Genomic DNA, 27,235 nt, shown 5'->3' on the forward strand with positions numbered 1-27,235 from the left:
AATATAGCTGATCAGTTGCTACATTACTATTGGAAGTCTGCTTTTTAAAAGTGTAAGAACATTAACAGCGATTTCAATTGAAGAAATTTTTCTGGGATCAAGAGGATAAGCCAGATGGGAGCAGTTAAGCACATCTTAGCATGAAGGTATAACTCAGAACAATTGTGAAATATGAGGCACACATTTTAAAACAGATTGTTATGAATAATGTATGGCAGTATTTTTCTGAATGTCAAAAAATTCAACTACTATACTTCTGGTAATTATAAATCAGTGTGAATTCTTATTCTAGTTTGATAGAATTATTTCAGTTAAAAAAAATCTTTCCATTACATAGGAGGTACACAGTTAACATCTTTATAAAGTTGGAAGGGAAAGAAGAGCTGAAAAAATCAAGTGGAATGCATTATGATTTATCAGTCACTCAAAACCTATACAGCTTTTCATAATCTATTTAAAGCAAGGACAGTACTAAGGAAGTACAGCAATACTGAATGTTGATGAGGACAACAATAAAAATAAAATCCGTGCCTGGAGAAAGAAATAAGGGGAATTCTTATGTTCCATAGTTAACGCTATAGATCATCTTCTCACCTGCCCAAGATTCCTGTAAAAATCTGCAGAGCTACATTTTACTTTGCTTGGTTCGCAGTTCAGGCTTAGTACTGAAAATCTAACATAAAAGCTGCGGCTTAGGGGCTGTGCTGTCACCACTGTGACCATCTACTCTGCACTCTGCCATTTCCACTAGTGGAAGGGGAAGCTAAGAACAAGGCAACACACACTGAACTCCCTCACAGACAAGCCAGTGGCTACCAAAGTGGTGTACTCTGTGGGAATTGGAAAACGTTCCTTCATCCAAAGATTTTTTTCCTCTTGTGACTGACATCCTAACATTAACGATACATTCATTTGGCTGAAAGTATTTCAGTTCCCAGAAGGTTTTTTAAAAAAATGTCTGTGTCCTCAGAAAAAGCTGTAATCAGTCATTTAGCACTATTTTGAGAATTAGTTTGTCATACTGTTTTTCTCCATGAGAACTAGTTGAGAAGGACTACAACTAGAGTTGATGGGGCCAAGGTAAAAACTGAGTACTAATTAATGTAGGTTAATGGGTCAATATTGTGAGGAGTTTGGGACGGAGGTGGGTAGGAGTCTGTTGTGTGCGTGAGGGAAGTATGTTTCAAGAAGAAGGGGAGGTGGGTAGAATAGAGAGGTCTGTGTGGTATATTCGTTCTCTAATTTAATTCTCTTCAATCTCTCCAGTTACCTGGGGTATGTTTCAAGAAGAAGGGGAGGTGGGTAGAATAGAGAGGTCTGTGTGGTATATTCATTTTCTAATTTAATTCTCTTCAATCTCTCCAGTTACCTGGGATCATTCTTCTGTTTAATTTTTTGAAAACAATTAAACTCCCTATTCTTAAAACTTCAGGAACTTTGTTGCCTTACCTCAAGTAGTACTTACATGTTCATGGTTGTTGATTTTTTTTTTATCTCATTCTGAATTCTTGCTTAAGGCTTCTTTTTCGATCAGCTATGGGTGTCTTACCACTATTTCTCTAGTTTGCCATAGGTTTCCCTGGTTATTTTGGCCAAAACATGGCTACAAACCTTTGTTTGTATTCCTCAAGGCATTGCTGACATATGAGTCCTGTAGTGTTTGACAGATTTTATTAGATACTTGTAATCACCTGATCTGTAAAGGAATGCTATTATTACATTACAGAAAAGGACAATTTAATACGGGCTTTCAGATAACAGTGCAGTAGCAGTGGGCTAAAGATGAGTGATTTATGAGTCCTTAAGTGCAAGGTCTATATTTTTTCACTGTGATATTTCAGCCCAGTTAATGGTACATAGCAAGCATATATTATTAGTCAGTGAATGAACATTGCTGCTCGAAAGTTTAATTCATTGTGCCCTTTCACCTGGTGCTAGTGATTATCTTCCTCCTCAAGGGCTGCTTCTCAAGTCAGTGACCCTTCTCACCTGTCTTATTTTGCCTCGGTCCTCTGGCTCCAAACACCCTTCATCCCATTTAGGTAGGGTGAGTAGAACTAGTTAATCTGCTTCTAATGTCTCAGTGATGTTGCCTTTCACATGATCATGTATAAGGTTAGCCCACCTTTGCCTCAGCTTCCTGAGATTAGACAGAAGCAAAAGATACAAGGAAGTTGCTTCAAACAAAAGAGCAGTTTTGAGATAAAATTTGTCACTAACTCTGGAATGCTGCAGTTGTTTTAATCACATCCTTTTGTCCTACAGTTCATTCAGGAAACCAGTATTGGTAGACAAGGTATAGTTCCTGCCTGCAAGTAGCCTACTGTCTGAAAAAGGAAATAGATACTAAAGTGAATCACAAAAGTATATTATGCTATAACAAGTGCAATGATTAAGATGTGAAAATTTTTATAGCAACGGCTGAGGGATCCCTAAACTTCTTGGCACTGGAGGTGGGGGAGTTTTTAGAGAACAGGGAAAGAGGCAACATCTGAGCTGCATCTTGAGGATGCAAGTTATTCTAATGATACTATAGTTAGTAGACATGTATGCTGTTTACAGACAGGTGATGACATAAACCAAGGCTTGGAGGCAAGAGCATTTCCTTGTTTGGGGGTTATGGAGTGTTAGGCAGGAGGTGTCAGGAGATAAAGTTTGAGGGACATTCAGGGGTCAAATTATAAAGGAACTTGTATGCCATGGTAAAGCATTTATCATATGGTAGAGAGCTACTGAAGGATTTTAAGAAGGAGAGTGCCAGAGGCAAATCATTTAGTCTCCAGAATTTCTTTGGCATTTTTGTGGATTCTAGAGACAAATGCTCCTACCTTTCTGAAACCTAAAGTTTATGTAAGGAGGCCCAGGATGGAAAAGCAGAGTGGTAATAGAGAAGTTGTCTTATGCCATAGGGGATACTTTCTCATATGTAGGAAAAATCTTTATCTCAGTGAATATGAGTCCTTCGCATTTAGTGGGGGAAAGAACTGTTAAAAGAAGAAAACCATTTATATATGAAGTTGACAGCATAGAGATTATATCATCGAGAATCTTTTCAATACATATATACAAGCATTCCTCACTTTGCATGGTTCTAATATACACAAATTTCACTTAACACGGTTTAATTAAATAACGCCAGTCTCCCAAAAACATGGTTCAAATTAATCACACTGTGATTAGCTGTGTAAAGTATAAACTTTGCTACTGGCTCTTCAGCTTACAAGTCACTACATAAATAGTAAATGTGCATCAAGATCAGTGATCGGTCACATCATTTCATTCAGAATCTGTTGGTGATTGTACACAACACATCCGTTAGTTCATGCACAGACAGCAGTGTGTGTAGCTGTCTTGCTTCCTTCTCTCTGATAAACTCATGTGGCATTTTACACAAGTGGATAATCAAAAAAAGTAACTGGCCAACAAAGATGAAAAGTACAATGAAATAAAGAAATAGTGATAACACAGAAATTGAAATTAGAATCAAATATAAATGGAGTTATAGAAGAAATAGCTGATCCTGGGGCACTGCTGCCATTTGAGAGACTCTACGTATGTAGACAGAGGAACTTGGTAAAGGCAAACATGTTTTTATTATTTTTGTTTAAGGCAAATTTTTTGACATAAGAGGAAAGGGTTGTGATGAATAGGATATAGACATGTCCCAGAGGAGATTACAGCAGCAAAAAAACTTCACGTTAGAAGAACTCTTGGAGATATTTCATGACACTGAAAGTGCAAAGGATGAAATGTTGGGAGCTGACCCACACTTAGAAAGGAGTATGATAGTTTGCCAAAACATAGAATATATGCTTGCTCTGTATGGTTATTTATACAAGAAAAGCACTATTCAAACTACTCTTCATGAATTTTTTCTAAGAAATGGAACTTTAATTTCTCACTGTTTCTAATGTTTTAAATTACACTGTACTAAATTAATATTTAATATATTTTTCATTTCCCTATACAAAGGTAACTAACAGTGAGACTTTTAAACATATTGACAAACATTTTTAAAGGTCACAGAACAATTGCAATTTTTCCCATTATTAAGATTGCTTGGCATGGTTTCAGCTTATATGGTCAGTTTCATGGTCCTCTAGTACTGTGCAAAGCAAGGATGGCCCTGTATGTAAATGGTACCACTATTTTCCTTATGGATAAACATTTTATTTATGTATCCAAATTTTCATTACTTGGGGGTAGTTCAGGTATATATTTGAAGTTTGTTTCTTTTCCATCCCTTAATATTTCTGATTTTGATTCAATTGTATCTTTTTTTTTTTTGGTCCTGTGTGGTCACCTGTTGATAACATATTTGTTAGGGTTTAAATTGTTGTTAAAATAAGTATTAAAATTAAAATCTCTATATTAAAATTAGATTCTAAACCTCTTTATTTTTAAATTTTATTTATGATTATTATTATTGTTTTTGTGGTACACGGGCCTCTCACTGTTGTGGCCTCTTATGTTGCGGAGCACAGGCTCAGCGGCCATGGCTCACGGGCCCAGCTGCTCTGTGGCGTGTGGGATCTTCCCGGACCGGTGCACGAACCCCTGTCCCCTGCATCTGCAGGCGGATTCTCAATCACTGCGCCACCAGGGAAGCCCTAAACCCCTTTTATTACTGGAATTCTTGGCAAGGCAAATTTACATCACAACAAAAATGGAAACAACCCTATAACTCATTATAATGAGTTTTTAATCTGTTCTAAAACAGAACTTGTACATTTTTATATTGGCATTCCTTAAGAAATGTGTTTACATCAGTTTCAGTATATTTATCAGAGAAAAATCATACATTGTTAGGGACTTGGCCTTTTTTGTTATTTTTCCTATCTCCTAGGAAGAACAATGACTCAAATAGTATTTTCAAAAGACTACAATATAAACAAAGTTTTAAAAGTAAAGTGTCAGGGAGACTTCCCTGGTGGTCCAGTGGTTAAGACTCCATGCTTCCAATTCAGGGGGCGTGGGTGTGATCCCTGGTTGGGGAACTAAGATTCCACCTGCTGCACAGCGTGGCCAAAAAATTTTTTAAAAATTAAAAATAAAGTGTCAGGTCCTTAGATTGGAGCTATGCCAAAGCTTGAATGTAGGCATTCTTCCCAGGAACTTATTCCCTTTGTTTTTAAAAATATTACAGACTAGTATTTAAGTAGAAAACAAATGAGACCTGTAGTCACAAATTAGGGAATAAATGGAGGCTTTTATACAATAGTGGTGCTAACGCCAGTATATTGCAGTAAAATATTATTACATTGAAAAATAACAAGATATTTTTTCTCTCACTTATTACCTTTCATTTTAATATTAAGAGAATTGAGATATCATATTGAATACTTAGAATCTATTTTCCCCCAAGTAACCCTCAAATTCCTCTAAGTCTTTACATCAATTCATTTATTCATCCAAATCTTTCCATCAATTAAGTAACGGGCACTTACTATGTTCTAGACACTGAGGATACCACATTGAATAAAATAGTTCAGGAGCTTAAGTTTAAACTTTTTAAGGGGCATATATATCATCTCTAACTCTGCCCTCAAATCTAAGTTATAATCATCTTTCTCCTAGACTCTCATAATAGCCTCCTACCTGACCCATTCTCTTTCCATTCTGCTCATCCCAGAGTCCCCATCTTTGTTTCAGGTCATATGCCCATGGGAGCCTGAATCTGTTTTTTCTCTGATATGTACATCAGTGATACATCAGTGTTACTTGAATTCTTCCAATGCCTCAAAGCCTGAATTGACTCTTATAAATGCCTTTGTTTTTCATTCAATGAAAGCTGGAAAAAAAAAAAAGTAGTGACTTTCTTAACAGATTCAACTAATTGTAGAATGCTGGCAATTAAAAGATTTAGCAGTAGTTTAATTCATTGCCGTCATTTTACAGATGAAGACTTTGAAACTCATGATATAGCTATTTAGTGGCAAAACTGGATCTAGAGCTCAGTGTGCTTGGTCTTTTCATTATTATTAGTAGTAAACCAAACCAAACCGAAAACATTTTGTTTCACTTCAGCTCTTTTGATTGCAAAGAATGGAGACTTAGGCTATCCCAAGGAAGAGAGAATTATTTCAATCCTCTCTATAGCATTAAGGGAAATCAGGGACGCATGGAATCTAAAAAATGGTACTGTAATATGACTTAGCCTCGCGGGGGCGGGCACTGATTCAAAGCAGCTCTGAGTATCTAGCAACATTAGTTTGTGGATCTTTTACTGTACTTTTCTATTAGCACTGCTACTCATCTTCTCTCTCTGCATCTGCCCTTTTGTGTTATCTGGCTTTCCCTCTGACAAAAACTTTCTTTCTCAGCATAGTTTCTGCTTACTCTAAATTTTTTACTCATACTTTGGCTTTCTTCTCTTCCTCTTATCCTTTCTTTGGCAGTCTTTCTAGCTTCAGCTAAGTACCTGAATCAATACTCCCTCCCTCCCTCCCTCCCTTCCTGTTGAACTTAATTTAAAAAAGAATTTGATTGGCCCAGCTTCACCCTGTTTAGGCAAATCTCTCCATTCCAAGTGGCATCGTAGGCTACTGGCCAGACTTCATATTGGCTTCCCTTAGATGGAATGCCATCTCCTGGGGCTGAGGTGGAGTAGGAGGGAGCTCATGACTATTTGGTGCTGCCTTTATATTAGAGTCTGTGCATGAGGAAGAATCTCTTCAGAGGGAGTTGTACATTGACAGGATATTATGATCAATATGTCTAGTTCACTGTTATAAACTGCTTCAGGGAAAGTAAGCTGAAGAAGTTGTAGTACCACTGCATTCTGTTTCACTAGGGCTGGGGAGGGAAGAAACTCCGGTCAGAGAAACAGATAGTGGCCAAAGAAAGGGAAGCATGTAGCTAGCTAGACTCAACAGTACACAGAAATAAAAACAAGTAAGTAAATATATAAGCACAGTTTTTAATAAAAAAGAAAAGGAACTAGGCCCATGGCAGAGAGTTTCTCTACCTGTGTACCTCTCGCTCTGGTTCCTCATTTCTCATCTTCCTGACACTCTCTTAGGAACTCCATCCTTCTAGAGCTGCTGCCTCATCCAAGGGAGCCACCACCACTATCTTAGTGCTGAGGAAATTTCTTATTTCCGTTATTAAAAGTGAAAAAACTTAGCTTTGTGGATATTTTATTTGGAGAATCTTGTGTAACACTTGGACAACTGAGAACAATGTACATCTTCTATTTTGTAATTAGGCTGGTCTTTAGCTATCTTAAAAAATGTATAAACTCAGTGAAATTGTGGGTATATAAGATGCTAGTGGTAAATGTGTAACTTTAGTGATACCATGATTTATGATATATAATTCCTCTTCTTGATTTGTCCTGGTTGTCTAAAATTAATGTTTGAACACTTGATGAGAATGAGGACAGCCTGCATTTGAGTCTGAGACAAATATAGGCATATTAAGTAAATAGAAGGGCAGGTTACTCAATTCTTGATAAATCTAACTGTCAAACTGACATGATTCCACCTTACTACCTACATGACTTTGGTCATGTCATTTAATTTCTCAGAGCTCAGTTTTCTCATCTGTAAAAATGAGGAAGATACCTACTTCATAGGATTGCCATAGAATTAGATGAGGTATTTGGAAGTGGCTGGTGCAAGGTCTGGTACAGTGAAATTTCTTTGTGCCTTCATTCCTTTTTCCCCCTCTTCCCCCTTCTTTCTCATGGCCACTTCTCTGATCTCTAATAGCCTAATCATGAAAGAACAGAGCTCCCAGAGGACAGGGCATTTCCTCTGCCCTCTTGCTTTTTCCTTCTGTTATTCCCTTGTTACAAATATGCTTACATATACAGATTACACAAACATTTTTGTCTCCAACTTTCCTTCTTACATTTCTGGTCTTCTCTCTGGTTCCCAAGAGACCTCTCTACTTAAACATTTACTTTTGTTTTAAGTTTATCACCGCAAAACCTGCTTAAATCATTTCCTTATTTTTCAAATAGGTACCTCTTCTAATTTTCCCATTGTCACAGAGTATCATTTCCTTCTCTAATTCATTAATCCAAGTTCATAAACCCTCCGTGGTTAATCCTGAATGACTCTTTTCACTCTGTTACTCTATACCTTAAAACCGCAAAAGCTGATCTTCAGTTTGAAGTACATTAACTTGAAGTTTCTGATATTTGTAAACTAACTATAATTTATTTCAGGTTTTTGAGGTTTGCTTAAAATCCTAAAAGGTTCTTTTAAAAGCGAACTTTTTCTCGTTCTTTCATATACACCAAAATCTAGTAAACAGCAGGTTGATTTACTGATTGTTGATTAGAGCTGTACAAATATGCTCCGAAGTGTCCTTTATTTCTTTCTTCCTGTCCTTTCTTTTAGCTTCCTTTCTTTTGCTCATAGAATATCTTTCTAGAGGATAAAAGTTATTATCTCTTTTATATCTTTGGGTGTTAATGATAGACATTAAGATTTGATTTTGGTTCTTATTTGGAAAATTTTTGTTACTAATTTCTTTTTTTATTGAGGTATGATTCATACATAACATTTGTTACTGATTTCTTAGACAGCTTTATAAAACCCTTTTGATGGACCTGTGAGCAGCCTCTTTTTATTCACTCATTCATAGAATGTTATGACAATGTTTTAGATTAGAGAAACTGCCAGTTTTTCAATAATTACAAACAGATTATGCATGAGAGCATTCTGTTTCAGCATTAATGAACTAAAACCAACTTTTAAAAAGCTTCAGCAAAATTTAGCAGATCCATTGCTAGATGCCAGCCTTTTATAAATGATGCTGTTTTTTTAAAATTTGATACTATGTAACCATTTTAGTTGATAACAAATCATTGAAATAACACTCCAAATTAATTAAGAATTACTAATACAAATTTATTATTTAGTAAAAATTAAATTTTTATTAAATTTAAAAGATTACATTTAATAAAAAATAGATTAGTAAGAATTACATTTGTATTAATGGGAAAACCCAAAGTTGGGGTGAAAGACAACTGTGGTTAGTTATTTGTCTCAAATGGGTTTACTTTTCATAGTTATGTCTTCACCTTTACCCTTGCAGGGTCTCAAAGGACATCCAGGGCTCCCAGGACTCCGAGGTGAACAAGTAAGTATTCTTCCTTTATGAGACTTGCATCTGATTCTCAAGTGAAAAAGACACACGGTAGGGAACTCCATTGAGAGATTATTTTCCCCCATGTAACTCTTTCAGTTTTTCTTAATGCTTTTTACTCTGTTTAGTACAAGAAAAACTTCTAATTTATTATCTATTAAATCTTGTGGGTTTCTTTTCATATCTTAGACTGACTTTCACTGTCTGCCTAACATGCTCCAGAACAGCAGTCTTAAACTTCCGTTGTTCATAAACCACTGTGAGAATCTCATAAATGCTGTGTATCCTGTCCCCGGATTGTCCATGCACGCACACACACTCATATGCACACACACATATGCACTGATTTTTTTGTACGTTTCAGGGGCTTTCCTGTTTTCCAAAGTCTATCCACAGCTGTTAGTTCCCTACCCTTGCATGAAGGAATGCAAATAAATTTTAATAACAATCCAAATTAGAATGGCACATCTGCTGTTTGTTGTCCATTCTACACATACACACATATGTAAAAGTCAAAATAGTTTGGGAACTATTTAGTTTTTGATCATGTTATTCCTTCTCTCTCCCACCAAAAAATAATGTATCATTATGTCATAGGAAGGAATAAAGTCATATCTCTTGTTTTCAATAGAATATATACTAGGCCAGTATGAATAAATCAGTGAAAAGGGTAGGAGATTAGATACTAACTAAGGTGACAAATCGTTATTGGAGATTTAGCAAAGAGCCTCTGGAAGCCCTAAAGGGAGCTCCAGAAAGAAAAGTGATGGATTATCCCTGAGGGAAAGATAAATGAAGAAATAAAGCCAGTTTTCTCTTTTATTCATGTAAGAGGGACAATATACTCTGTTCAGTCCGAGGCACAATTTTTGAAGATTGCTAATTACTAGACATGGCAAGCGATATATGTATCTGTAGCAAGTAAAATCTCAGTTTCCTGAAGATCACATGAGTGCTGAAAAGCATTTGAGCATTTATGGGAAAAAAATCAGAAGGGCCAGAGGGATTAGTTCCCAGGGAGGAAAAAAAAATCCCTAGAATACTGCTTTGGCAGAAATTCTGTGTAGATTTCAATGAAGAAAACCTGACACATCACAAGTAAGTGAAAAATTGACCATTTGTCAGTACTGACCAGTTTACTCGCAACTGTTCTATAACCTCGTTCTGTTACTATACATGTCATTGTTCTGAGGGGGGTCTGCTTTTGAGAAGAGTCTGAAATCAGTTTTAAAGGTTGGAAAATGTATTATCGGAATCAGTTCTATTTTATTTATTTCCAGAAGAAAAAAAGACAAAATTGGTGATAACTGTGAGGAACAACTAAAATCATTTTGCATTTTCACTGTGGAAACACTGTGGACATTAAGAGGAGTGTAACTAATTAGCTAGGAGACGTTCCCTTCTGGAAAATTTGTAAATATCTATAAACTGGCCAGCAAACACTTAGGAAATTAATTATACCATCTGGGCAAGCTGTAGTAATAAGAGCTTTCATTTACGGAGTCTTTATTAGTTGCCAAACTGTACTACTGTTAACTGGAACTTCAAGTAGTATAATTATTTATTTAATATTTCCATATGTTAACTCATTTAATACTCCACAACACTAAGAATTATTGCAGTTACCCCTGCTTTTAAATATATTTTTACACATTGTTCTCTTTTCTCTACACAATAATCCTGTGACCTAGATATTATTATTGTATTTAACTAATGAAAAAAACTAAGAGATAGGGAGGACCCATGCTGGCAGTGCTGGGACTCTCAGTGAAGTGTGACTGACTCAGAGCATGTGCTTTAATTCTTAGAGTGAGAAGTGTGATTGGGGCAGGTTTACTATTCCTGATTTTTCCAGGGGTAGAGATATATATAACTTTGTGTCTGAATTCCTCCATTCGAGCTACAGATTTAAGTGAGCCATGTTTTAAATGCAAAGTGAATTGAGGTATAGTGTTTGTTTTGAGTTTCTTTTGAGCTGCTCTGGTTGTCCAAGTGATTTTAGGGTGTGGTTGGCTTAGAATATGTTTGTGCCACGTAAGACTGCTGGAAGCTTACTCATTGACTTTGTTTACTGCTATTCCAGTAGACCAGGATTTAGTCATCCAGTGGTGTCCTTTTGTGTATTTCTCTGTGCAGCTGGAATGTGTTATATCTCTACATGTTGTCTTGACACCCTCTATGAAAATCCGTTCAAAATCAGATTTCATTTATGTCTTATAACTGATTGCTTTTTAATTGAGGTCAGTTAACCTAAGCTGGCTAGGAAACTAATGAAAGGGATGGTGATTGGCATTAGCCAGAACCTACAGAATAAAAACAGCCTTTTAAACTTATTTCAGTCTTTTCTATTGGCATACCCAAGTATAAGGTTTTGTGGATGTCTGGATATAGGCCTGTGTGTTTTAGAATTGGATGGGGAATAAAGGAAGCAGTTGTAAATAGACTGAAACAAGTCTCATAATTAGAGGGTTTTCCCTAGAGTACTACTTTAAGTTATTTGCATTTCAAACCTATACTAGGGAGGCAGCCTTGAATGGTGGTCTCTGGAGTTAGAATTGCTGATTTAAATTCTGGCTTTCTACTTACTAGCTGAGTGACTTCCCACTGGTGACAAACACTTCATGTCTTATTTTTCGCATCGTAAAATAGGGATAATGGTATCTACCTTATAGGATTTGAGCAGATTAAATAAGATAATACATATAAAATTCTTGAATTTTGGCACATGATAGGTGCTCAATAAATGCTGTTATAGGAATAAAATATGTATTATATATAATATTAATAAGGTAATATCTAGTACATAAATATGGTTTCTAAAATTTATAGGTTATAATCTCTACATGTAGATGAAAATTTTTTGTACTTCTCAGAAGGCAACTGTTTATTCACATTCTGTGAAGTTGTTCATTGCCATATATATATATAGGTGTCTGTATGTATATATATGTATGTATGTGTGCACATGTATATATATGTGTGTTTGTGCATACACACATGTGACAACTTTTGTCAGATTGTCTGGGTTCACATCTAGGCTCTGCTACTTACTCACTGTGCCATGTTGGGCAGGTTTCATAACTTCTCTGTATCTTAGTTTCTTCAAATGTAAAATGGAGAAAATAGTATCTATCTCATATATGTAAAGTAGACGTAAAGTGCGTGACATAGGATTGGCACCTAAAAAAGTGCTAAGTAAATGATAATTGTTGGAGCAAGGGAAGGAAGTGGGAAACAACAGGGAGAAATGAGAGAAAACAAAACTGAGAGATGGATTCTGAGAAAAGTGGAGAGAAGGACAAATTAGGAGCCTACAAGTCTAATGGAATGGGAGGGCAAAAACTTTCCACTGTGATGCTCCATTTGCCTTTTTCTTGGTCTGTTTTTTCTCTAGGTTTTCCAAATTTTAGGAATTTCAAAGTATTTTTATTGTTAAACCAGAGGTAACACTCTTCTGTATACTTCAGATCAGAGGGGCAAAAGAGCTAGTGTCTTTTATTATCTCTTTTCCAAACAACAAACCCGGAAATGAATTTTACATAATAAAGAATCTGTGAAATTTATCCCTGCTGTCACCATTTGTGGTTAAGTAAAGACAGCTCAACACATATTCTTCTGGTATTTCCTTGGTTCACAAATTATTTAACAGACCTAAACTTTGAATAAACTGAGTGAATGAATGAATGAATGAATCATGTATCAGGGGAAGAAAGTAACAGCGAGTGGAGGTATTTCTTCTCACTTTTCCACACAGCTCTGCAGCAAGTTTCCTTTCTTATGCCTTTGAGTCTCCATATATCAGCCTCCCTCGAGCAAACCTTGTTTTAAATCAGGCATACAGAGTTGTCAGTGCAAAATGAATTTCCCATCCAAAGTTGCTATGTGAATTTTTAGATAGACCTATGTCATGATACGGATGTTTACCACTTAATATCCATTTACTTATCTTCTGGAGCTCATGCTCCGAAAGTTAAGGAGAGTTGCAGGAGTTCAATCCATAAAGATACTGGTTATTATGAAATGTACCAACTCTTCTCTAATATGTTTTTTAAAAGTTATGTATCACTGGATTTTTCCACCCTAGATTTATCATTACTAATAATCAATGTCTCACTTAGGTCCCTAATGTATTTATTTATTTATTTATTTATTTATTTATTTTTTTTTTTTTTGCGGTATGCGGGCCTCTCACTGTTGTGGCCTCTCCCGTTGCGGAGCACAGGCTCCGGACGCACAGGCTCAGCGGCCATAGCTCACGGGCTTAGTTGCTCCGCGGCACGTGGGATCTTCCCGGACCAGGGCACGAACCCGTGTCTCCTGCATCGGCAGGCGGATTCTTAACCACTGCGCCACCAGGGAAGCCCTGTATTTATTTTTATTTAGCAGTTTTATCTCATTTTCATTTTAAATAGATGACTTCAATCAGATAAGCAATGTGCAGGACCCTTAGTATTTTATATGGAAAAAATATTCTTTCCAAACTTGGGTATTATGAATGCACCAATTTTGTTTCCTTGGGTTTCTTTTGACTTTGTTGTATTGTTTTATTATTTTGCATTTTAGGGAATTCCAGGATTCACTGGTAATATTGGTTCACGTGGTTACCCTGGCAGGCAGGTGAGGTAACTATATTTAAACTTCTCTTTTTATGTTCCTCTTGGTTAATACATTGTATGTTCTGATTTCAAGAGTTAATGTTCAAATGATAATTGGTTTACTTTTATTAAATAATGAATTACTCATAGCAAAATAATTCCAAAAATTCTAATATCAAAATTGTAAAAATCCTTCAAAAATTTTACTGCAGAAGAATTTGCTTAAAATGGGAGTAGGATTTTTAAACAGGTTTGTTGTGAGTAATATACAGTGGAACCTTCGCTAATAAAATGTTAAAACAGCCCTGCTGCTGATTTTACAGTACTGCCACTGACTAAAATGAAGTAATGGTACGAGTTAAGACTCTATATGATAAGCAACATTTTTTAATAACACAACTATAAACACTTGGGACACAGTTGGCAGTGCTACCCATACCACTATTTGAATACTTTTATCTGAACTGGCTTCAAGTCTTTGTATACTGTTGTGAAAATTCATTCTAATCATTTCATATTTATTTCCCTCTAATTTCTAACTTTCTCTAGCTACTTCATATAGATTAATAAGAGAACACATTTTCTTTCTTAGGCTTTCATGAATTGATTACTTACTCTTGAAATTAATTATTCATTTAGCATACTAGAAAACTACATTTATATAAAATATATTTTATATACTTTTTATATATCTAAAATGTATTTTAGGTAAGTTAATTAGAAGTGTTTTAAAAGAACACAGTTTTCCAATAAGAAATAACTTAAAAAATAATTTTTGTTACTGACAATGTGTTAATCTACTTTATTTAGATATCTAAACTATATTCGTGTATAGATTATATACAGTGCCTCTTTTGGTTCTGAAATTCTAAAATTCCATGAATGTATATAGTCTTTATTAAGTATACAGAGTTCTGAAGTTTATACTTGTGAAAATGATACCTTTTATATGCACTTTTTATTAATCTATTTATCTACAACTCTTTAAAAAGTACTGTAGTATGATCATGATGCCTTTTATTCACGCTAGGGTTTAGCTGGACCAGAAGGTAATCCAGGACCTGAAGGTGTACGAGTAAGTAAGCATTTTCATCATTTTGTTAAGTATGCTTGCATATGAGTAGAAAGAAGTGTACAAAATATTTATTTTCACACTTCCATAGAAGCTTTGAATGTAATGCAGGTTTAGCCTGGAAAGAAACACACTTATTAAATAGATATTTTTACTGTTAAGGCCATAGAGAGCAGTCTTATGGTGGTAGGTTTTACATCATTCTTTGATAGCTCCTACATCTACATCATTTATTTTGCTAGCTCCTAGCAAAATGTCTGGTATGTTGGAAAATATGCTCTGTAAACATTTGTAGTATTATTTATGTGTGGACGTATATAGACCTAAGAAATAATGATGAAAGAAATATGAAGAGGCAAAAAATTCGCACTCAAGGCTGAGAGAATAATACAAAAGCTATCTGGAGTAAAGAAAAATCTGCAGAGAAAGAAATAAGCTTATCACATTCAAGCATATACCATTGCACTTCCAACCGTTAAAGAAGTTGTTAGCCACTTTTAATCATTAAGCGAGTAAAACAAAAAAAATTACTGTGATGTGTTATGTTGTGTGCCACAAATTGAAATCAAAGCTGGTTCTAGGAAAAATTAGTAAACTAAAATTTTTGTTTTTAAAATTCTCTATTTTTAATAGCCAGTTATTTTCCAGAATCTACATCTGCCTTATCTTAAATACCTTTTTGAAATAAGGAAAACAAAAAGTATTTAGACAGTATTTACTATAATGATGCCTTAATTTAAAAAAAAATTCTTAAACATTTTCAAATACTTCATATTTCTTTTGCTATCAATCCTATGAAGTAGCAGAACACGTGTATTGTCTCCATCTTACAGATGAGAAAACAGTAAGCTATGGAACCGACATGATTTGGCAAAGTCATAGCAGAACGCAAACCACGTTTTCTCACCTTCAGCTCTGGACTGTTTTACTATCCCATGCTCTCTTCACCCTTGCATTAAGTGAAAATATAATGGGGAAAAGTCATGTATTCTTTACTAGAAACTACACCGAAAGCACATGTTGACTTGGATTTGGAAAGCAAGAAGAGATTAGTGGACAAGGAACATGGGCTTTGGAGTTAAACAAGGACTGCTTTTTTTTTTTTTTTTTTTCTTAACCCCTTGTTTACTAGCTTTGTGACCTTAGATGTCATTCAAACCTTCTGTGCCTCATTTTTCTTACCTTATTAAAAGGTGATAATGAAACCTACCTTTAGGTGGTTATGAGAACTACCTGAGCTTAATTAATATTCTTAAGGCACAGTGCCTAGCACATGGCATGCGCTTTCTATGCCGATTTTATCATTATTATTGGAATTTGGGAGTTTCTTCTGCATGTGAGCTAAACTCCTAGACCTGTTACTTGGCACTGTGCAGTTTTCTCTTACTACATTTTCTCATCTTGCTTCAGTGATTCCTATAACTTTTCTAGTTCTTCTTTATATCATTTTTGTACTATATTATACATCCTTTTGTTGCTTTTTTCCCCATTTGTACTGAAAATTATAGTGTAGGTTGTAACCCTTTTTAAGTTTTTTTAGGTTTTGATGGCCAACTTCATAAAAACATTAAAAAAAAGTCTAATCCTTTTCTGACTAATTTAATTGATTTAATCCTTTAATTTTCCTTTGGGAGTGAGGGAAGAGTCAGAAGAGTCACTTCTCTAGGTTTCATATTCACGAAGAGTCTCAAATGTAGACTTTAGACATTATCTCCAAATATGGTTAAAAAGACAAAAATCATAAAATCACACTGACAGGATTATGTTTTTCATTTAATTGGGGTCCTGTTACTGGACTATACCACATGCTATACAACATGAATTAATATTTTTATAAATCATGATAAATTACCTTTTGACTGGCACCATTGTTTGACTGCATTTTTTGGTGTTAAGGTAATTATTTTAAAACTGTAAATGTTTAAAATAAATCATTTTGTAACCCTCCTTTGGTGTTTCTTTGTGTAATAACGTGCTAGGTGGCTCAAAAAGTAGAAGTATGTAGGCCTCCCCCGACCTTTTAGTGGCCCTGCTGGTGACACAAAATTGCCTCTACCTGTATATACAACCTTCAATCCAAAAAAGCAAAAGCATATGTGTTTTTTGTTTAATTTTTTAAAAAAATGTTTGGCTGTATGGTATGTGGGATCTTACTTCCCTGACCAGGGATCAAACCCGCGTCCACTGCATTGGAAGCATGGAGTCTTAACTGCTGGACCGCCAGGGAAGTCCCTTATTATTTTTTATGTTCCTTGTTTCATTACACACTAAACTCCAATTTAGTGGTAGTGTTTTGAGAATGACTACAACCTCATATGATTTTTTTGGTGGATGCTGCTGACATTTTATTTCGTTAGAATCAGCATAAAATTATCAAGAAACCTTTATGAAACACCTACATAATTACTCATAGCATTGTTCTCTTTACAATCTTTACTTGTAAAATGTTGTGCCGGTATTCTGTGCAGACTTTGTTGAGTAGAGGTCTGACCTTTTAGCTCCTGAGTTTTCAGTTGAGTATTTAGTTTACTGAGAAGTGTACATCAGTTAGGGTGTTTGTTCTTTTTATTTATAAGCAAAACTCCAGTTGTGTATATTACAACAAAAGTTAACTCCTTAAACTTGAGGCCACCTGTAGTTGATATTTCTGAAAGTACATGCAGCTTATCATCATAATTGTAAACGTTTTGGTATCAGAAATACTTTTGGATGCTTCATTTTAAAAGGAACCTTCCCGGATGCTTGGCTTTCAAGCAAACAAATTATAGATGTTTTATCATTAAAGTTATTTAGAAGGAACCTACTTTTTTCTCTTTTATTTTATTTTTTGCTTATTCATTCATACACTCTGTAGAACATAGGCATTTTAAAGGTGTTTTTCCTTGTCAAAGAAAAGTGCTCGTCTTACTATGGCAACACCCAACTAGCTTTCACCCTCAGGAACAAAATGCTTCCCATGGTTCTTATTCCAGGAAACTTGGAAATGATTCCTGAGACACTTACTTTAAAAAAATATATTGTGGTAATACATATTTAATATAAAATTCACCATTTTAATTATTTTTAAATGTAAGTTCACTGGTGTCATAGTTCAGACTGCTATAATAAAAATTACCATAGACTGGTGACTTAAACAACAAACATTTGTATGTCACAGTTCTTCAGTCTGGGAAGGCAGATCCAGTGTCTCCTGAGGGCCCCCCTCATGGCTTGTAGACCGCTGCCTTCTTGCTGTATCCTTATGTGGCAGAGACAGCCATCATATTTCTTTCATATCTCTTTTTAGAAGGGCAGTAATCCCATTCATGAGGGCTCTACTATCATGATCTAATTCCCTCCCAAAGGTCCCACCTCCAAATACCATCGTATTGGGGATTAGGCTTCAATGTATGAATTTTGAGGGGGCATAAACATTCAGTCCATAGCGGGAGGCAATAAGTACATTCACATTACAGTGTGGCCATCACCACCATCCATCTCCAGAACTTTTTCATCTTCCCAAACTGAAACTTTATATCTATTGAACAGTAACTCCCCATTCTCCCTTCCCCACAGCTCCTGGCAACCATTCAACTTTCTGTCTCTATGAGTTTGACTACTCTATGTACTTCATTTAAGTGGAATCATATAATATCTATCCTTTTATGACTGGCTTATTTCACTTAGCATGATTGTCTTTGAGATTCATCCACCTTGTGGCATGTGTCAAGATATCCTTACTTTTTCAGGCTGAATAATATTCCATTCTATGTATATGCCACATTTGTTTGTCTTTTCATCTGTTGAACATTTGGTTTTCTTCCACCTTTTGGCTATTGTGAATAATGCTGTTTTAGGTGTACAAATGACATTTGCTTTTTTTAAACCTGAGTTCTTTCTTAATGTATACTATTATGGAAAAATTTACTCTGAAAAGGCACCCATTCTCTAAGTCCAAATAAGTAGACTTTACTTCGAATTTAGTCAAAATGGCCTCCCATATCTCTTCTTCAAATTCTTTTATACCTTGGGTTTCCTCTGTGTTCATAAAACCATTTTTCTTCTCCCATCTCCATCCATTTCAACCTCTCAGTGGTTCAGGGAAATTTCTCTTTGTTTCCTCCTAAGAGCTCTATTCTACCCTTAAGTCTTCTGACCCATCTGCCCTTCAAATCTTATGTCACTCTATGAGCTCTTTCTATGAGTCCCACATCTCCACTTCCTTGCCAAGATAATTAAATTTGAATGCCTCCTCATCACCACAATCTCAAAATGACTAACAGAACTGATCCTCTTTCTACTAAACTATTACCTTTCCTATTTGTTTTCCATATTTCTATCAGTGGTTACCATTTGCTTATCAGTCCAGTATAAACCTTAGAATCATCTTTGCCTCAATCCTAGAGATAGATACAAAGACCAGTTGAACCACTGTAATCCAAATGAATTCTATAAACTGCAAATTTGATTATATCAAAACTCTGTCTAAATTTTTTTTGATGACTCAGTGTAAATCCCAAACTTTCTGTCATCACATAAAAGATTTTTCATGATGTAGCCACTGTTGCCTTTCCAACCCCCGCTCTTGCCTACCAATCACGCAGAACTATTTTCAGTTCTATGAAAATGCCATGTCATTTTATTTTGATTGATTGATTGATGACACATTGTTAGCCCTGCATAAAATGCCTTTCCTTTCCTTCAAGACTCAGCTTAAATGTTGCCTCCTCTGTAGAAGTTTCCTAAATCTTCCCTCTAGGCAAAGTTGGTCATTCTGCCTTCAAAGCTTCTATAGCTTGTATTTATCACATCACATAATCATGTCACAATTATCTTATGACATTACAATTATTTGTATGACTCTTTTTCCTAATAAACTGTGAACTTCTTGAGGGCACTGATTTTCATATTCATTTTTATAATTCCAATTCTTGGCACACAGTGGGCACTAAAATGATGTTTTGTGAATGAGTGACCCAGATTCATATTCCTACAAATTTGGACCATTGAAACAGCATTCTAACACATTTTCCTACATTCAGTGTTTCCTGTCTTCGGTGTATTCTGTATCCTGTCCACAGATTAATATTTTAGAAAAACAGCTTAACATCAGGGCACTACCACACTCCCCCAAAGTCCAGTAGCTTCTTGTCTAAACTATAAAGTCTAAAATTCTTAGTCTGAAATTTAAGGCTCTCCTTAATCTATTCTCTAAACTACTATACACTTTATTTATTAAATTGATGGAACAGGTTATTATTTGCCACAGGTGAGATCTAACTAAAGTATCGTAGTATAAAGTAGCTTGCATTGTTATTTTACTCCTTGTTTCTCAGACCTATTGGAATCTCCCTGAGGGCACAATGGGTCTGCTTCTCTCCAAAGCATCTTACACGCAGAAACTGTCAGTTAACCATTTACAAACGCTTCTGGAGTCCTCTCTATCTTGTCTCTGCTTACTGTAGTGCGGGTTGGAGTGTTCTTTCTCCATCCTCTGCTTATCAAGACTTTATCTACTCCACAGGCCTATCTCAAGTGCCAGTCTCCTTTGAAACCTCCTCTGACTGCTTTTACCTCCTGCCACATTGGAATGAATCTCTTCCTCTTCCATACTTCTTTTTCTTGGATACCTCCATTCTGCCTTACGTTTTAGTTAATTGTATATCTGTGTCTTCTGCCCTTTGTAATATTCAATGTAGAAAAGAATTTGGGCTTGTTGATTTTTATTAACCACCATGCCTTAAGTTACATTTCCTACTTTTTTTTTTAATGAAAAGATTGAACTGTAATTTCTAGAAGAAAAGACACAAGATTATTCAAACTGTTATGCCTTATAATTTCATATTACTAGGAATAAATTTTAAGTATCTCTATTTAGAATTATTTACAGGGTGAATATTTAAGTGAGATAATACAAAGATTATTTGCTTACTTTAAGGGTTTCATTGGCTCTCCTGGAGAAGTAGGACAACTGGGACCTGAAGGAGAAAGAGTAAGTCTATTTCCTTCAAATATTATTTCTAAAGTGATATACCTAGGATAAAGTATAACAGGGCTCATAAACCCAGATGTCAGGCAGTGAAACAAGCCAGCTTTAAGAAAAGTCACCTACCAGAAATATAATTAAACTCTCTTAAATTTTACTGAATTGTGTTTTAGGTAAGTGAGGTGATATAAATATTTATGGTTAGCAACTTTAAATTTAACTTTTAAAAAAACACAAATTGATATTATCTAATTATGAAAATTTTATTTTGTAATTGATCTTTGAGTATAAACTCTTGGCAGGGTTTGTATTTTACAATGCAATGTGTAATAAATCAACTTCAAAAGATATATTTTTTGTTTAATTTAATAGTGGAAGATAGCTGTTCATAAATGTAGGTACTTGTGAGTAAAGTAGAATCCTTTCCAAATGGTTTGTTATACTTATGAAAATTAACCAAGACACATACAGAGTTCTGGCATTCCAACTTCATCATATCTAGTTTTCAGTGCCATAGGCAGTTCAGTGATTTCTAGCTGCATTTCTTCATCTACACTGTCAATATTAATTTTGTAAAAAGTAGAATCAAACAATATTAGCATATTCTCAGGTTTGAAAACAATCATATTCCCAATTTAGCATTTAACTCTATTATTATACAAGTGCTGTTCAGGCAAAATTTTTTTCATATCTGGAAACTGATTTTTGCAAATGAAAATAAATCAGATTATTTTCTAGATGAATATTTCAAATATATAGCTTTTTGAGTGAGTGAATTAAATCACATTTTCTTGTAGTTACTTGTGAATGCCTCCACAGAGAAGAAACATTCAGAGTTTACATGTGCTGTAATGACAATCAAAATGTTTAGTTGTCTTTAGAGATAAGAGGTGAAGATATTCCTGTGGTGAGCGCACAGGTCATTTCTTTCCCTGGCAAACAATATCTTCAGTGTGATCCTACAACTAAGCCACTTAACTACTATGTAATACAGCAGACTTACAAATGATATTTCCAATCTATCATGCAAAGAACTGAACTGCTTCTTATAGACCCAAAGGAGTATATATAGTTTACATTATTAATTACTGTGCTGCTTATGATACAATCCTTCCCTGACTTGTTGGAATGAAGTTATTTCTAGTAATTGATGTAATAAATAAACGAAAGTTATATGTCCTTGCAAAATGTCATCATCTTGAATTCAAGGATCCCTGTGACACTGACTGTCAATAGGCACAATGCCTATAATCATACTCAGTAATTTCGACTAGTTTATATGAATATATCAAGACTGTCTCAAATCATAAATATAAGACCCTTATGTGATATTCTGCCTATTATAGGTACCATGTCCTAATATTATTAGGCTACTTCAAAATTCTCACTAAAACTATGAATGGTATAGCTAACTGGGTGGTGGTATTATGTTATGAAATATTTAAGTAGAGAAAAGCCAAAGACAATAATGTTCTAATCACTCCTGAAAACAAATGGGAAGAAAAAGTTCTTTCTGGAAGTCAGTAATATACACATGCATGTATATATGAAAAAGTTCTTATATAATTCTATCTGCACTATCCTTAGGTTTTCTGCTGAGATTTACTGAAGCTACTAAAGTTTTAGAAAATAATTATTTTTCTTAAATGCTTGGCTATATTCTGTAAAGATGCATGAAATCCTCAAGAAATGAGTCATATTGCTCATCTTTGAACTCTTTTTTCAATAGAGAATATTAGATGAATATTTATTAAGCACTGTTGAATTAAAGTAAATGGGTTACTTAAACCATTGATATCTGCTAACTTGTCTGTATATACAAAAATCCCAAGCTACATGGTTCTGACATATTTCTTAGTCCCTAAGGCTTAAAAAAATGATTATAAGTTCTCAAGGGATTTTATCAGTTAGTACACTTTGGACTGCAAGTGACAGAAGATCCCATTTCAAACTGGCTTCAAAATGAGGAAATTTAAAATAAATGATGATAATGATAACAGCAAATTATTTATCGAATGGTTACATCTATATGCAAGGCAGTATGCAAATACTACATACGAATTAGCTCCTTTAATCTCACAACACCCAGTGAGATAGGTAGTATTATTTTTCTCACTATAGATGAAAAAAATGAGGCATACAGAGAGACACACTTACCTAAGACTATATATAGGTAATAAGAGCAGAGCCAGAATTTGAACATAGATATTCTGGCTCCAAAGACTGAGTACTTAAGTACTATGCCCTACGGCTGCTTCTTATGACCAGAAACCCATGGGTTAGGTGGGATCTCAGCACAATATAATCCCAAGCACAGTGATATCATTATCCTTCTCTCTGCTTTGCCTTGACTAATGCTGGCTTTATCCTAAGGCTGGTTTCTCATATGATTGCAAGATTCTCAGTGCAAGGGCTAAATATGCCTTAGTTTATGTCCAGCCAGAGAGACAGGGAGACAGAGAGGAGGTAATTGTCTGTTAGGTACAGAAAATAAGACTTCCTGTTTGTCTGGTTGTACCAACTTTGGTTGCATGCCACCTCTGGACAAATAACTATCACCAGAGGAATGGCGGGATCCCATTTGGAAATACAGATGGGATGGATTTCTGAATAAAATCAGGATTTTTGTTATGAAGAAGAAAAGGGACCACTTGAGTTAAATTAATACATTGAAGCTTTTCTGAATATCACACCAGTTTAAAGGATAACTTATTTTTCTCTTTGGCATACTTCATGAATTGATGGCTGAGAAAAAAATAACTCATTAATTGATTCAACAAATATTTACTTTTTTGAAGTATAGTTGATTTATAATATATTAATTTTAGGTATACAGCATCTTGATTCAGTATTTTAATAGATTATACTCCATTAAAGGTTATTAAAAAATAATGGCTATAATTCTCTGTGCTGTTGAATATATATCCTTGTTGCTTATCTATTTTAAACATAGTAATTTGTATCTCTTAATCCCATACCCCTATCTTGCCCCTCAATCCTTCCCTCTCCCCACTGATAACCACTAGTTTGTTTTCTGTATCTGTGAGTCTGTTTGTTTTGCTATATACATTTGTGTGTTTCATTTTTTAGATTCCACATATAAGTGGAATTATCACACAGTGTTTGTCTTTCTCTGACTTACTTCACTAAGCATAATATTCTCTAGATCCATCCACATTGCTGCAAATGTCAGAATTTCATTTTTTATGGGTATGTAATATTCCATTGTGTGTATGTGTATATGTGTGTGTGTATACACAAGCACATATATACATATGTGTGTGTGTGTGTGTGTATATATATATATATATATATACACACACACATGTATGGATATATTTATCCATTCATCTGCTGATGAACACTAGGGTTGCTTTCCATATCTTGCCTATTGTAAATAGTGCTGCTATGAACATCAGGGTTCCTGAGTCTTTTCAAATTAGTGTTTTCATTTTTCCCAGATATTTACACAGGTGTGAAATTGCTGAATCATACGGTAGTTCTATTTTGAGTTTTTTGAGAAACATCAATACTGTTTTCCATAGTGGCTGCACCAATTTACATTCCCACCAACAATGTAGGAGGGTTCCATTTTCTCCACATCCTTGCCAACGTTTGTTATTTGTGTTCTTTTTGATGACAGCCATTCTGACAGGTGTGAGGTGATATCTCATGTGGTTTTGATTTGCATTTCTCTAATAATTAGCAGTGTAAAGCATCTTTTCATGTGCCTGATAGCCAACTGTACGTCTTCTTTGGATGCTGGGAAAACTGGACAGCTACATGTGAAAGAACATTAGAACATTTCCTCACACCATATACAAAAATAAACTCAAAATGGATTAAAGACCTAAAAGTAAGATCTGAAACTATAAAACTCTTAGAAGAGAACATAAGCAGAACACTCTTTGCCATAAATCACAGATCCAAAAATAAAAATTTTTTTTTAGATCTGTCTCCTAAGGCAAAAGAAATAAAAGCAAAAATAAATGAATGGGACCTAATTAAACTTAAAAACTTTCGCACAGCAAAGGAAACCATCAACAAAACAAAAAAACAACCTACTGAATGGGAGAAAATATTTCCAAATAATATGACTGACAGGGAGTTAATACCCCAAATATATAAATAGCTTATACAACTCAATATCAAAAAACCAAGCAACCCAATCAAAGAAGGGAACAAGTATTTACTTTTGACTTTTTCACATTCTAGGGTGCTGCTGGGATCCGTGGAAAGAGGGGTCTTAAGGGAAGACAGGTAATTTGATTCTTGTTTTATGAGGTACGGTTTAGAGGAGTATAATCTAATTATATGCATATTTCTCACCTGTTAAACTACAAATGTAGTAGTTGTTCTTGTTATCCACAATCCATCTCATTCAACAGAGTTTAAAATTTGCCACTTTAACAGCCTATCCAGTAATACCTGAGAGTGTGAAGGAGTATTTAGATTAAAAAATAACTCGAAATGTAACACTTCTAACCCATTTAATATACCAGTGGGAGAGACCTTTATCCCCATGACAAGGTGCTAAAATTAAAATGTCACAGGAAATACATGAACAATTTAAAACACTAATGATAGCACTATTCACCCTCATATTTTAGAGGTTTTTAAAATGCCTGCTTCAGATGTTAGCTCAGAAACTAGTTTCTTATATTTTCATATTAAAAACAATCAAGTAAAGTGAATTCTGCCAGATAATATAATAATTTCAGAGATGGGAGGAAATTTTGACATTATCTTAATACCCCATTATTTAACAAATGAGAAAACTGTAGTTCAGAAAAAGCATCCTTGGGTTACCCTGGCTGTGTTAGTATAGCTAATTAGCCACCTGCTTTTCACTTGTGCTGTTTTTTATTACAATTCAAAGATATTTATTAGGTTAAGACATTCTGTGCTATACTCTGTTCTCTACTCTGTGAGGAAGAAAATTGTCTTTAATAACAGCTTTTCTAAAATTTTGGTGTGTATAATTAAAATCCTGATTGTAATACTAAAGGATTACAGATCTCACCAGAATATTCATATCCTTTTAAAGCATTTTATTCTTTGAGCTTTGCAATATTTCTTGAAGATAGACTAGGACAATGGCACTATTATATGGGTGAGGAGAACGAGGCTCAGTGACGTTAAAATACTTGCTCAGAATCACATAGTTAAAAGTGGTAAATAAAGAATTGAGCCCAGCTCCTTTGAATGTAAATCTGAGATCCTCTTCCTTACTACGTAGATATTTCTGCTGTCTGTCTTCTACCTCACACTACTTAGAAGAACATGATTTATTTTTTCATGACATGGTCAAAATGTGATAAATTTATTTTATTTTTTATTGGAGTATAATTGCTTTACAATGTTGTGTTAGTTTCTGCTTTACAGTGAAGTGAATCAGCTATATGTATACCTGTATCCCCTCTGTCTCGGACCTCCCTCCCACCCCCCACCCCCAATCCCACCCATCCAGGTCATCACAGAGCACCAAGCTGAGCTTCTTGTGCTTTATAGCATGTTCCCACTAGCTATTTTACCCATGGTAGTGTATATATGTCAATCCTAATTTCCCAATTTATCCCACCCTCTCCATTCCCCCTCTGTGTCCACATGTTCATTCTCTACGTCTACATCTCTATTACTGCCCTGCAAATAGGTTCATCTGTACCATTTTTCTAGATTCCACATATATGTATTAATATACAATATTTGTTTTTTCTCTTTCTGGCTTACTTCACTCTGTATGACAGATTCTAGGTCCATCCACATCTCTACAGATGACCTAATTTCATTCCTTTTTATGGCTGAGTAATATTCCATTGTATGCACGTACCACATCTTCTTTATCCATTCATCTGTCGTTGGACATTTAGGTTGTTTCCATGTCCTGGCTATTGTAAATAGTGCTGCAATGAACATTAGGGTGCATGTGTCCTTTTGAATTATGTTTTTTTCAGAGTATAGGCCCAGTAGTGGGATTGCTGGGTCATATGGTAGTTCTAGTTTTAGTTTTTTAAGGAACCTCCATACTGTTCTCCATAGAGGCTGTATCAATTTACATTCCCACCAACAGTGCAAGAGGGTTCCCTTTTCTCCATATCCTCTCCAGCATTTATTGTTTGTAGATTTTTTTTTATGATGGCCATTCTGACTGGTGTGAGGTGATACCTCATTGTAGTTTTGAATTGCATTTCTCTAATGATCAGTGATGTTGAGCATCTTTTCATGTGCCTCTTGGCCATCTGTATGTCTTCTTTGGTGAAATATCTATTTAGGTTTTCTGCCTTTTTTTTTTTTTTTTTGGCGGTACGCAGGCCTCTCACTGTTGTGGCCTCTCCGGTTGCGGAGCACAGGTTCCGGACGTGCAGGCTTAGCGGCTGTGGCTCATGGGACTAGCCACTCCACGGCATGTGGGATCTTCCCGGACCGGGGCACGAACCCGTGTCCCCTGAATCAGCAGGCGGACTCTCAACCACTGCGCCACCAGGGAAGCCCTTTGCCCAGTTT

The 27,235-nt window shown here is 35.2% G+C and overlaps 1 protein-coding gene across 1 annotated transcript in view; it reads left to right on the top strand.

Moving 5' to 3' along the window:
• COL24A1 (collagen type XXIV alpha 1 chain) overlaps nt 1-27,235 on the top strand; it is a 395,634-nt gene that overhangs the window by 62,669 nt on the left and 305,730 nt on the right. Inside the window, exons 8-12 of the mRNA XM_059061755.2 lie at nt 9,049-9,093; nt 13,663-13,716; nt 14,725-14,769; nt 20,684-20,737; nt 24,947-24,991. Of these exons, the coding sequence (XP_058917738.1) occupies nt 9,049-9,093; nt 13,663-13,716; nt 14,725-14,769; nt 20,684-20,737; nt 24,947-24,991 (243 nt within the window). The remainder of the gene's footprint in view (nt 1-9,048; nt 9,094-13,662; nt 13,717-14,724; nt 14,770-20,683; nt 20,738-24,946; nt 24,992-27,235) is intronic.

The sequence above is a fragment of the Kogia breviceps genome, chromosome 1 (assembly GCF_026419965.1).
Source record: "Kogia breviceps isolate mKogBre1 chromosome 1, mKogBre1 haplotype 1, whole genome shotgun sequence".
Taxonomy (NCBI): domain Eukaryota; kingdom Metazoa; phylum Chordata; class Mammalia; order Artiodactyla; family Physeteridae; genus Kogia; species Kogia breviceps.